Genomic DNA, 13,918 nt, shown 5'->3' on the forward strand with positions numbered 1-13,918 from the left:
ATGCAACCACAGATCAACAAGGTAATAAAAGCATCATTCGTGACCATGAGAAATCTAAGACAAATCTGAAAATTCTTCGACAGGAAACAATTCCTACTGTTGGTACAATCCCTTATCCTTGGACTAATAGACTACTGCAACATACTTTACTTCCCATGTACAGCGACCATGATAAAACAATTACAAACTATACAAAATACAGCCCTAAGACTCATCTACTCATTGAAAAAATATGACCACATCACAGAAACATACTATGACTCTCACTGGCTCCCAATACAGGCAAGAGTACACTTCAAATTCTACTGCCTACTATTCAAAGCCATTAATGGAGAAAGCCCAACCAACTGGAATAACCGACTAACTCAATTCTCCTCATCCAGACACAGAAGAACCCACTCACTTTTCACACACCCACCATCCAAAAATGTCAAACGAAAAAAACTATATGACAACCTAATAGCCATCAGAGCAGCTAAACTGGACAGACAAATCACCATTTTATTGTAATGTAATGTAATGTAATTTATTTCTTATATACCGCTACATCCGTTAGGTTCTAAGCGGTTTACAGAAAATATACATTAAGATTAGAAATAAGAAAGGTACTTGAAAAATTCCCTTACTGTCCCGAAGGCTCACAATCTAACTAAAGTACCTGGAGGGTAATAAAGAAGTGAAAAGTAGAGTTAGAGGAAAAATAAAAATAAAATAAACATTGTCATCTACCACACACTACAAAACCTTCAAGAAAGATACTAAAACCCTACTCTTCAAAAAATACATAAAACCTATCTAACACGACCAGTTCCTACCTCAACCCCACTTCTAATTACCCAACTAATGCTAAAATGCCTCTATTTACCCATCACTTACCACCTTAAGATCTTGACAACTCTTTGGTAATTCTTATGTAACTCTTATGACATCTCTTATGCTATTCCTGTAAATTTTTATGTAAACTTTTTATGAAATCTCTGAAAACTTTTATGTAATCCGCCTTGAAACGCAAGGTATTGGCGGAATAGAAATCACTAATGTAATGTAATGAATTGTACTGAAATTCTGAATCATAATTAGCAAAAATATTGTTTAAATGTTGTTAAATAAACTTGCAAATTTTGTGCACAGAATTTTGAATTTTGTTTGTACAGAATTCCACCAGCAGTATTAAACTTCCCTCAGATTGCATGTTCATGTGACACCACAGGATCTTTTGAGTTGCTGTGGGGAGGTCTCCTTTAAGATTGAGTGCTACTCTCTTCAGTCAGCAGGGATCAGTTGTTTTTTCATCCTTCCTGGATCTGTCTAAATGCGAGTAGTTTGTCCCCCTGCTAGAAGATGAAAACAGAAAAGGTTCAGAGCTGTCTTCACTGATGGTGCTTTCTTGGAGTAAAGCAGTCGAGAAAATTAGGGCCACATAAATGGTTTACCCCCCAAAAAGGGGGAAGAGGCCTGCAGAGGTCCAAACTACAATTTTATGAAATAGGTTAAAAGCTTTCAAAGTCTACCACAATGCTGTGTCTCAAGAGGGTGCTGGGTTTCGGCACTTAGAAGCCAATCTTTTCCTGCACAGAATGCAATTGGATTGTAACAACAGCCACAAAAGTTTGCCTGTTTGTGTTTCCAAAGTTATGTGCTCTCACTTAATATTTATATGACTGTGCATTTCCCATAAGATTATGAATCCCGATGCAGGTTTCTAAGTGCTGAAATATGGCCCTGTGTTGAGTCATATCTTTATGGGGTTTTTTGAGAGCTCTTTTAAACTAGTATTCTGCTAAGTCCTCACAGACCCTCTTGATCCAGGGCATTTTTTTGCTAGATTTAAAAAGAAGTACAAAGGAAACTTGTGGACAGTAATCCAAAAAAATCCTAGCACCAAAATATTGTAGGACAGAACATTAGGCAAACTGAGATTGTAAATTACCTTAAATTTTCCTTACAGGTAAATGAAGATAATGAAGATGCAGAAGAGAGCAAATCCAAAAAGGTTCGAAAGAAGGCAGCCTATGCAGGGGGTCTGGTTCTGGATCCAAAAGTTGGTAAGATCTGATCAAAATTTACTTGGAGATCGGCCTAGCATCTTTATATAATGATTGGTGTTTTTTTCTTAACAATATTAGCCAAGTAATGACTTGTACAGAAAAGTGATCAAAGAAAGTAAACACACCAAGATTATGCCTAAATAAAGGAAAATGAAATAGATTACTGAAGTCTACCATATTGTGCTCGAAGATTAAATGAGGGTATTATTAGGAAAATAAAATTAGAAATAGCGTTGACTAACATGTTGAAACAGGCTTCATATATAATGTAATGAGAGAGCTGCTTTCCACTGGAGTCCACCACAATCAGCAAGGATTCTCCTGATGGTCTCTTAGTTACCAGAAAAGGTGGGAAAGTTAAAAAGAAATCCCCCAAACCCCCCAACATACTTCATAGACTGGTATCTTATAATGCATTTGCAAGGATATCCTTAAAAAAAAGAAAAAAGAAAAAACACCAGTCTGAAGAACATCCAGTCCCAGAACTTTGATCCTTTAGTTCCCTTATATTGGAACCCCTTCAGATCGTGCCATTTGAGGAATACACAGAAATATAAGCTGTCTTTCCCTTCTTTTAAGGGTATTAAATCTATAGGAAAGTTTAGTCAATCTTATTCCTTCAAGCTGTAGCGATGTGGAATGGACTTCCTGACTCCATTAGACTGATATGCCAGATACAACAATTTCGTAAAGCCCTGAAAATTCTGCTGTTTACACAAAACTTAAATGGCTTAACTATAATATCAAAGAACTGGTGATAATCCAGCTTTTTTTTCTTCTTCTATGCTCTCTTTCTTATGTACTCGAGTCTTAATTACATGTGAACCGAGTCAAGCTCCATTGGGAGATGACCCGGCATATAAATTGAAGATTAGATTCGATTAGATGATGCTTCTGTGTGTCCCTAGAAATGACACCCAAAAATAACTTTTCCCTCTTTTTAAAATATACCTTCATTAGCAAGCCCTTATCAAGGGCAAATGACACTATAACAATCTGGTAGTATCTATGTCTGAAGACTCCAAATTTTATTGAATAATTATTTTAGATGGTAAATAAAATACCCTTGAAACATGAAAGAAATTCTCTTCTGATATCCCCAGAATTTCTTTAAAACAATGCTTTGACGTGTCTGTAAGCGTAATGCAAAAACCAGGGGAAAATTCAGAAAATGGAGATTGTTGTATTTGAAATAGCTCTCAAGTAGTTTGTATTTCCAGTGCAATAGGTGAGACATTTTAGACAGTAGATTTATTTCCCCATAGCCACATGCTGCCGCAGACAGATGAAATCTACTTCAGATTTTTCACTCTGCCTCTGTTGTACTTCACTAGGCTCTCTAGCTCCACCTTCAGTTCTTTCTTTCTACAAGTGTGCCGGCAGGAGTGTTTGTTCTGCTCTCCCCATTTTATTATTTTGTCCCCTTTTCAGGTAATTTAGTGTTTGGAGCAATTTTGAAGTTCTGCCTACTTGAGAATTCATAGACTTTGGTCTGTAGCTGACATGCTGATCAAGTTTCAAGTTTTATTACTTTTGATATACCAACCATCAAATTAATATCTGGCTGGTTAACAATATGTTTAAAAGAAAGAGAAGTTATACAAAAAAAAAAAAAAAAAAAAAAAAAAAAAAAGAGGCATTGTGTATCTACATATAACATCACAAGACGAACTAGATAGTGAGGGTAAAAGGAAAAGGGAGGGTAAAGTTACATATTTGAGAAGAAATTGGAGATAGTAGGGTGAGGATAAAACATGATGGAGAGGGGCGCTTTAAAGAAAGCGGTTATTATTAGATTTTTTGTTTTTGGTAATTAAAGAAGATGTCTCTAGTTGAATGAGAAGGCATCGCGAAATAAAAACGTTTTTAAGTCTGTTTTAAATTTGTCAAGTCGTGATTCGTCACGGAGTTGCTGTGGCAGGGAATTCCAGAGAGTAGGGGCAGTTACTGCGAAATTTACTTTACGTGTATTGTAGAAGTCTTTGATAGTGGGGACAAATAGAAGTTGTTGATCAGTTGATCTTAGAGCGCGTGAAGAGCTGTAGGGAATGAGAAGTTTGTCAAGAAATAACGGCAAATGAAAGAGCTTTATTTTGAAAGATAGTAAGATAATTTTATAGGTGATGCGGTGAGAAATAGGGAGCCAGTGTGCTTCTTTTAGAAGAGGGGTAACGTGGTCGAATCTGCCTACTTTATGGATAAGTTTTATTGCTGTATTTTGTATTAGTTGTAGACGACGAATTTCTTTTTGGGGGAGGCCATTTAAGAGAGAGTTACAGTAATCAAGATGAGAAATTACTAATGAATGTATCAGAATAGTGATCCCATAGGGTACCTGTTAGCCAGCCTGCATAGTTTCTCTGGAGCTCAAGCTGTACCTGAGGTGGTCTCACTTCCTGTTAATCAGGAGTCATGCGCAGGCTGTTTGGCACCCTGAGGAAGCTCGATGGAGTCTTGCATGGTGCTGGCTGCGTCGTTGTACCCATCCCGCTGTTTATCTGTTGGTCCGCAGTGGTGGAGCTGTAGTCAGACATAGGAGTCTGACTGGCAGCCCGAAGATCAGCTTTGCAGAAGCATTCCCAGCATTCTCATCCAATTACTCTGAGGGAGCTGAAAGCAGGTTGCAGCACAGATCCTATTAGATCACGGTGAGCACACAGGCTGACGATAGCTTGTGAGACACATCGGGGAAGGTTGGAAAAGTGGGGTTTTGAAGGTTTCTGGATGTTCCCCCCCTCCTGAAAAATCCTAAAATCGCCATTTTTACAGTTTGGGAAGTGAAAAAAAAAAAAAAAAAATATCACAATTTTGTTGCAAATTTTTTTACTGCGGCCATCTTGGATTTTTAGCAATCTTTTTTTTCTAAAGTTCCCTGCTTCTTCAAAACTGCAAATTTTGCCTGGAAACCTGTTGGGATGGAGTCCTTAGGCTCTCCTCATATGGATTCTTGCCAGGATTGCTTTAATTTAGCGCTTTTAGAGTGTCCTTGCGCCATGTGACAGCTTAGGGGAGGAGGGCTACAGCATCCAATTTAGCTTCTCCCCTGCTGAAGCAGGTGACCAAACGCTCAGCTAGTCCAGCGGGGTGGCCATTGTTGCTTTTGGGGCTCGGCATGACTGGTACTTTCATCAGCCAGGCTGCGGACCCTCTGCAGCCTAACGAATGCAAGTGCAGGTCATCTAAGGGTGCCTTTCTGCCCCAGGAGCCGGACACTTTTTCTAAATTTATGAAATTTTTGTGGTCTGAGTTTCCGAACAAGTGTTCTCTCTCTGAAAAGTCTCAAACCGCCTCCCATGGTGTCTCTTAGTGGCGTGTTGCTCTGGACATGGGCTCACCTCAGCTTGCTGTGGCTTTTGTGCTACCTGATCCTGATGGGGGGAGACCCGGATGCTGATGTTTCCCTTACTGATCCCTTGTTTGAAGGTACAGCGCTTCCCGGAACGGAAGATCAGGGGCTGTGTGCTGGATCTGCGGATCCCTCAGGGGTCTTGGATCCTGTGTATGATTCTATTGTCTTGTGCTTATTTAAGTTCGCAGCTCTGCCAGACCTTATTTCTGAGTCATTGCAGGAATTGAATTTAGTCACTTGGTTGGCTCTGTCCACTTCTTCCTCCTGGCTATGTGGTATGCGCTCGCAGTCAGCTACCTTTCCCTAGGACCCTGATATGAGTGTTCTGGTCTCAGAGCAGTTTGATTCGCCAGAGGGTTCTCTGAAAATTGCTAGAGTTATGTCCTGCTTTTTGTATCCTGTGGCACAGGGGTGTCAACAGCTTTTGGGTCAACCCAGGGAGGATTCTTTGGTGGCTCAGGTGACTAAATGCACCTCTCTCTTTGGTGTGGGTGGTGGTGTGTTAAAGCACTGTTCTTCAACTGCCGGTCCGTGGACCGGTGCTGGTCCGCAGAAAATTCCTGCCAGTCCGCGCAGGGCAGGTGAGATCGATGCCATTAAATTTCCTGGTGTTGGCGGAAATCTGCTGTTCCTCCCAGCCTCGGGCGATCAAGACAGGATGCTGACGTCGGGCATTCCCTCTGTGAGTCTCACCTATGCAGAAACAAGAAGTTGAAACAAAATAGGCGGGACTCAGAGAGGGAAGGTCCTGATGTCGGCAGCCTGTCTTGATTGCTGCTCCTGCTGAGTCGCCGAAGAGGGCCACGTGGAAGGTGCAGGTAGAAGGGAGATGGTCAGCGTGCACAGGGGGGGGTAGCGTGTGGATTGGGGCGATCAGCAGCGTCTGTGCTGAGAGTCTGCCCACGTGCAGGATGCGGTGGGTAGGGGCCTCCGGCTCGTCTTGGGCGGCAGGACCTGCACTACAACGCTGTTTTTGCCGGCTTGGGAGGGGCCGCGAATGTGCAGGGCACGCAGGAGCAAGATCATGGGGAGCGTTTGACAGTGGCTATCTCCCCTCCCAGCAGCTCTCGTACTTACCAGGGCAGTGATTCACTTCGGCAACTTCCCCTTTCCTCAGAGGCGGCAACAGACCCAAGGCTGCCTAAGGAAATTACTGCTGCAGGCAAGTACTGAGAAATGCTGGAAGGAGAGGAAGCCACTGTTGGAGGCTGGGAAGCTGCTAGATAAAGGAAGAGCTGCTACTGACCTGGAGGGAGGTAGAAGGAGAGATGCTACTGGGAGGGGAGGAGGGAAAGGGATGGGAAGAGAGTTAATGTTGGATAGGGGGGAAGAGGGAAGGGAGAAGGAAAAAAGGAAGGAAACAGCTGGCAGGGAGATTATAGGAGAGGAAGGGGGTCAGGGGTCAGGATGGAATGGAGAGATCAGATGAGGGAAAGGGGAGAGAAAGAGGAATGAGAAAGTAGAAAGATTGATGCTGGAAAGGGGGTCAGCAGAGAAATGAGAGAGGGATATAGATGCTAGATCTGGTATAGGAGAGATAAAAATGAAGAAAGTAGTGAAGCTTGAATGAATGATGTAAAAAGGAGAGAGGCGGCACAGGCTGGATGGAAAGGGGAGAGGGGTATAGAAAGAAGTCAGATACATATGGAAGGGGGAGAGGGCAGACAGTGAATGGAACGGGCAGATGCTGCATTGAAGAGACAGGGCAGACGCTGGAAAGAAAAGAGTGAAAAGAAGATGAAAGCAGAGACTACAAAAGGTAGAAAAAATATTTTTTTCATTCTATTTTGTCATTAAAATATATCAGATTTGAAATATTTATCCTGCTAGAGACATAACTGGGGACTGCAAAGCCCAGACAGTGCTTCTTTAGCTTCCAGCTGGCTTAGGGCTCTCTCTCTGATCAGGGGGCACTCCCCCTAACACTATTCTTGTCATGTGTGACTGCAGTATTCTGTTAGCATGATATTTCTGTAGCATTCTGTAATAATTTGGCTTGTTCAGTTTTCTTGATAGTAGAGGGGATATATGTGAAGGGGAGGGGAGACAGGGGTTTTGTTGGTCCTTGCTCTGTATATTTATATTTATAAAATGACAATTGAACAGAATATTGTTTCTTTTTAAACTTTAATAAAATACGTTCAATATAAAATCATAACTGAGGCTTGTGCGGATGGGATCAGATGGTTTGTGGGGCCCGAGCTTGCGGAGACGGGGCGGAAATGTGTTTTTTTATTTCGGTCTTAGTAGTTTGCCGGTCTACAAAATAATTATTTTATTTCTGCCGGTCCACGGTGTAAAAAGGTTGAAAAACACTGTCTTAAAGGAAATGCAGGACTGCTGAGTGGAAGTGGTCCTCTGGAAACTTTTTGATGCATCTACTTTAGTTATCAAGGCTGCTTCGTTGATACCTTTTGTGGCAGATGCATGTCTCTCTTGACTGTACACCTGGAAAGTAAGGCAGTGGATCCCCCTCCTCATCTTCTGATGGTGGGGACAGATTATATGGCGGATGCATTGTATGATCTCATGGAAGTTTTGGCAAAGGCGTCAGCATACTCCATCTCTGCCTGCTGAATACTCTGGGTTTGACAATGAGCTGGTAATTCCACTTCCAATTCTACTTTGGCTAGGCAGCCTTTTAATGGGCAATTATTGTTTGGATTCTGTGATGGACTGTCGCCCTAAGTCTCTGCCTGATAGTATACCCAGTCCCTCCAGGGGTTCTGGTCGCTCTAATTTTCATGGCTCACGGTGTTCCAGACCATATGCAAATGCCACATCGCAGAGATTTTCCCAGTGCTCCTACTGATGATATACTGGCTACGGACGTTCCCAGCCTTCCTCCTCTTGTTCTGAACCCTCTGCCTGAAATGCTCAATGACGCCAGGCTGAGGGATGCCCCTCTGCAGATAGGCTAGTTCTCAGCGTTTCTTCCTGCCTCCATGCATATTACATCCGAGCAGTGGGTCTTAGAAACCCAGAAACATGATGGCAGATAAAGGCCAAATGGCCCATCCAGTCTGCCAATCCACAGTAACCATTATCTCTTTCTCTGAGAGATCCCATGTGCCTATCCCAGGCACTCTTGAATTCAGACACAGTCTCTATCTCCACCACCTCTTCAGGGAGACTGTTCCATGCATCTACCACCTTTTCTGTAAAAAAGTATTTCCTTAGATTACTCCCTAGCCTTTCACCTCTTAAATTCATCCTATGCCCTTTCATTGCAGAGTTTCCTTTCAAATTAAAGAGACTCAATTCATGCGCATTTACATTACGTAGGTATTTAGACGTCTCATATCTCCCCTCTCCCGCCTTTCCTCCAAAGTATACAAATTGAGATCTTTAAGTCTGTCCCCATACTCCTTATGACAAAGACCACACACCATTTTAGTAGCCTTCCTCTGGATAGACTCCATCGTTTTTATATCTTTTTGAAGGTGTGGCCTCCAGAATTGCACACAATATTCTAAATAAGGTCTCACCAGAGTCTTATACAGGGGCATCAATACCTCCTTTTTCCTTGGACATTATTCGATTGGGTTACAAGCTGGAATTTGCTCGACCTCTGACAGATTGGTTTGTGGACTCTCCTTCAACACTCTCCTTCAGCGCTCAGGGTTGAAGCCACAGTTCAGCGCTAGCTGGATATTCAAGCTATAGAGCACAGGCAAATACTCCATATACTTTATCGTGCCAAAGAAAGGCTCAGAAGATTGGATACTATTCTGGATCTTCAGCACGTGAATGCAGCTCTCAAGATTCCTTTATTCCGAATTGAGACTGTGCGTTCAGTCATTGCAGAAGTGGCCCCAGGAGAGTTTCTTTCTTCTCTGGATCTCACAGAGGTGTACTTGCACATTCCAATTTTTCTGGCCCACCACAGAGTTTTGCAGTTTCATGTTCTAGAGCAGCATTATCAGTTCTCGGCCATGCTCCTTGGGCTGATGACAGTGCCCCGGACCTTCACCAAGGTGATAGTGGTAGTGGCGGCTTACCTGTGAAAGATGGGTCTCCAGGTTCACCTTTACTTGGACGACTGGCTGATAAGAGCTCCCTTGTTGACTGAGGGATAATACACTGTGTAGCGACTGCTCCAGGTTCTGGAGGACCTGGTCTGGATTGTCAACTTTAGGAAGCGCCATCTGATGCCTACAGAATCACTGGAATATGCTGGAATACCTGTGAGTCCTTTTCAAGATGGCAGCGAGCCATGTCTATTTACCAGAAGCCCCCAGTCAGAAACTGAATGCCCAGATTTCTTCCCTTCTAAAATGGCTGGCTCCTTTGACATGGGATTATCTTCAAGTTCTGATATCCATGGTTGCCACGCTGAATGTGATTCCTTGGGCGAGGTGCACATGCGTCCTCTTCAGCATGCTTTGCTCTTTCGCTGGGCTCTGCACATGGTTTCCTTGCAGTCCCGTCTACCATGGACTCTGAAAGCCCAAGCATGGACTGGTGGCTTCTCCTGTAATCATACCGCAGGGGTGTACCGCTACACATTGCTTCCTGGAGGTAGATCATGGGGAAGGACAGAGAGAGTGCGCAAGAAGAAGAGATGGATTTAGAGGGGCGGGAAGAAGGGGAGACATGTCACACTTGAGGGAAGGGGGTGAGAAAAGAGAAAGTGTTCTGAAGGCAGAAAGTGTTGGACGCATGGAGAGACAGGGAGAGATGTTGGATGGGAAGGGCTAAAAGGGAAGGAGAAATGTCACACTTGGGAAGGGGGAGAGGGCAGAGTGAAAAGTTACTCATGGAAGGCGAGGGAGAGATGTTTGGAGGAGGGAATGAGGACCAGAGGAGAGGAAGCATGCAAGAGGCAGGGAGAAAGAAATATTGGACTGGTGGAGGGAAAGGAGGTTTTGGGAGGGTGCCAGAAAGGAGGAAGAGAGGGAGAAATGTTACAATGGGAAGGAGGAGAGATGACTTGAGGAAGGGTGAGGTATTCCAGAGGAGGTGATGGAAGGAGGGAGAGAGAAATGTCAGACCACTGGAAGGGGAAGGAGAGAGATGCCATATCAGGGAAGGGAAGGAGGGGGAGAGAGATGCCAGACTATGGGAAGGGGGGAAGAGAAGGAGAAAGATGTTAGACCACTGGAAGGGGGAAGGAAGGGGAGAGAGATGCCAGGTTGTGAGAAGGAGAGGAGAAATATGCCAGACCATAGGAGGGTAGAAGGGGGAAGACAGATGTCAAACCATGGGGAAGAGAGGGAGGAGATGGTGCACAGCAATGGGTGTGGCAGGGAAAAGAGATAGAAGAAATACTTCTTATGGAGAAGAAAGAGGGAGGAGATGGTATACATGGATAGATGGGAAGGGAAGACATGGAAAAGAAGATAGATTTTGAGAAGAAAGTTAAATGTTAAAAGTTAATGCAAAGATGGATGTAGGGCAGAAAGTGAGGAAGGAGAGAAAAACAACAAATGGATAAAGAAGGCCCTGGAAACACAATTAAGAGCACCGATTGAACAGTGCAACCAGAGACTGGGAAAAGATGATTAGAAAAACAAAATCACCAGATAACAAAGGTAGGGAATATGATTTTATTTTCAATTACATTACATTACATTACATTACATTAGTGATTTCTATTCCGCCTGTGCCTTGCGGTTCTAGGCGGATTACAAATTATAAGAGATCTGGACATTACCGAGAGAATTGCGTAACAACGATTATCTAGAGAAATTACATAACAGTGATTCATGTACTTTACATGGTGTGGTAGAGGATTCAATTGTAAGAATTACATAGCAGAGAATCAAGTGATAACAGGATACAGTAGAGAATCTCAGTATATACGGGTTACAGACTAGAAGTTACCTAATAATGACGTAAGAAGTTTGTTGGATGGTGAGGTAAATGCTTATATAGGAGTCAGAATATGTTTGGAAGGACAGGTTCTAGGAGAAGACTAATGTGTTATTCAATAGAGGGAGAGCTTGTGCGAAAGGGGAGGAGATTAGTTGGTAAGGACGTTTTTATTTAGTGATTGAAATGTGTCAATTTTGAGAATTTATATCTGCTGTTTGTATTTTGCACTGTTCAGGAAGAAATTAATTTCTTTCTATTTCTTTGGTGTTGTACTGCATGTAGAATCTGGCATCTTAGGGTTTTGTTTGTGTATATTAGTGCTGTTAGTTTGTGGTCCTATATTTGTATAGGGGTTTTCTGTGTTCTGCATATGTGACCAAGGCCAGGTGTTCTGGTAGGAATGAATGTTGAGAAGCCTACAGTACGCTTTGTATAGTTTAATTTTGTGGTTAACCATTATTAATAAGATTATAATGTGTGTATATACCAGTGTTTTTCAACCTTTTTTGGGCAAAGGCACACTTGTTTCATGAAAAAAATCACGAGGCACACCACCATTAGAAAATGTTAAAAAATTTAACTCTGTGTCTATATTGACTATATATAAAGTAATTCTCTTGAATAGGAATCAAATAAACATAAAGAAAGTATTTTATAATTACTTTATTATGAAATATTAAGTAAACAGAATAGTGAAAAATTATAAAATACTTTATTCAGTGCGAAACCTGGGCCTGTTTGGCTGAACACAAAGCTGATATTCTGGCTGGAATCGAAGAAAGACACACACGTAGCTCTTCGTCAACAGCTCTCAGTCTCTCTCTGTATTTGGTTTTTATAGCATACAAAAATAGACAAATATACCCTCCATCCTTTTTATTAAACCACAATAGCAGTTTTTAGCGCAGGGAGCTGCGCTGAATGCCCAGCGCTGCTCTTGACGCTCATAGGCTCCCTGCGCTAAAAACCACTATTGCGGTTTAGTAAAAGGTGACCATATTGTAAAATATAGACAGCAGATATAAATTCAGAACTGTGCATAGTAAGTGAAGGGAAGTTTTCATCTCTGGGAATTTACCCAGTTAACTATTAAGTTATTTGGGCAAATTCCTTTGAAAACTGTGGTAATACTGCCTCCACTTTGCTAAATTTAAAATAAAATCATTTTTCCTACCTTGTCTGGTGATTTCTGGTTGCACTTTCTTCTTCTGACTGTGCATCCAATCTTTCTTCCCTTCTATCAGCCTGTATGCTTTCTCTCCTCCACACCTCATTCCCTCCCCCAACTTTTTCTTCCTCTCTCCCTGACCTTTCTTTCTTTTTTTCTGTTTCTCTTCTTTCCTTCTGTTTCCCTGCCTGCCCCCTTTCTTTCTTTCTCACTGCCGTTCCCCAAGCCACTACCACTGCCGCTGCCATCGGGGAACAGGACCCACCAATGGATAACAGGCCCCAAAGCCGACGCCGACGCATGTTCTCCCTGACGTCAATTCTGCAATCGGAGAGGAAGTTCCGCCCAGCCAGGCAGCGATTGGCTGGCCCGAACTTCCTCTCCGACTGCAGAATTGACGTCGGGGAGAAGAAGACTTATCGGCTCGATAGATTAGATCGCCAAGACAAAGTGAGTCCTGGGTGATCGACTCACTTTGCCTTGGCGAGCTACTGGCGCCCCTGCCTCGGGCCCCCTGTCAGCAGGACTGGTAGTACTGCCCTGATGGCGGCCCTGCGGCACACCAGGCAACATCTCGCGGCACACTAGTGTGCTGCGGAACAGCGGTTGAAAAACACTGGTATATACAATACAATAAAGTACTTATATCTATCATTAAACCTCTTAGCGCTATGCGGATTGCAAATTTAATATACTGAATGCATGAAGTATGGGCCCCAAAGTGACGAACTGGATTAAAAGGAAGTAGACAAAAGGTAGTCGTAAATGGTTTGCTCAGAAGATAATGCCGCAGAGATCTGTCCTTGGGCTGGCTCTATTTAACATCTTTGTGAAGGATTGTCTGGCAAAGTTTGTCTTTTTGCGGGTGATGCCAGAGTAGACACTCTGGAGGGTGTGGATAGCATGAGGCAAGATCTGTCAAAGTTTGAAGAATGGTCTGGTAATTGGCAACTAAGATTTAATACTAAAAAAATGCAAGGTCATGCACTTGGGCTATAGAAATCCAGAAGAACAGTAAAGCATAGAAAATGAAGTACTTCTGTGTGCGGAAGAAGAGCAGGACTTGGGGGCGATGGTGTCTGATGATCTCAAGGTGGCAAAACAAGTAGAAAAGGTAACGGTGAAAGCCAGGAGGATTCTTGAGTTCATAAGGAGAGGAATGGCCAGTAGGAAAAGGGAGGTGATAATGTTGTTTAAGTGTCTAGTGAGGCCCTATTTGGAATATTATATACAATTTTGGAGCCCCTACCTTCAAGAAGATATAAAGAAGATAAAGTCGGACCAGAGGGCTGCTAGGAAATCGGTTAGTAATCTTTGTCATAAATTGTATGGGGACAGTCTTAGAGACCTTAATATGTATACTCTGGAGGAGAGACAGGCATTAATGTACAGGAGGTAAGTCTTTTTCAAATGAAGGAAAACTCTGTAAGGAGAGGGCATGGGATGAAGCTAAGAGGTGATAGGCTCAAGAATAATGTAAGAAAATACTTCTTTACAAAATGGGTGGTAGATGCATAGAATAGCCTCCCAATGGAG

The 13,918-nt window shown here is 42.8% G+C and overlaps 1 protein-coding gene across 4 annotated transcripts in view; it reads left to right on the top strand.

The window, feature by feature from the left end:
• The window catches only part of POLA1 (DNA polymerase alpha 1, catalytic subunit), an 874,681-nt gene that overhangs the window by 249,458 nt on the left and 611,305 nt on the right, over positions 1-13,918 (top strand). For all 4 annotated transcript variants that reach the window (XM_033948024.1, XM_033948022.1, XM_033948023.1 and 1 more), the window contains exon 23: positions 1,949-2,045. In XM_033948024.1, coding sequence (XP_033803915.1) covers positions 1,949-2,045 — 97 coding nt within the window. The remainder of the gene's footprint in view (positions 1-1,948; positions 2,046-13,918) is intronic.

Source organism: Geotrypetes seraphini, chromosome 6 (genome assembly GCF_902459505.1).
Source record: "Geotrypetes seraphini chromosome 6, aGeoSer1.1, whole genome shotgun sequence".
Taxonomy (NCBI): Eukaryota; Metazoa; Chordata; class Amphibia; order Gymnophiona; family Dermophiidae; genus Geotrypetes; species Geotrypetes seraphini.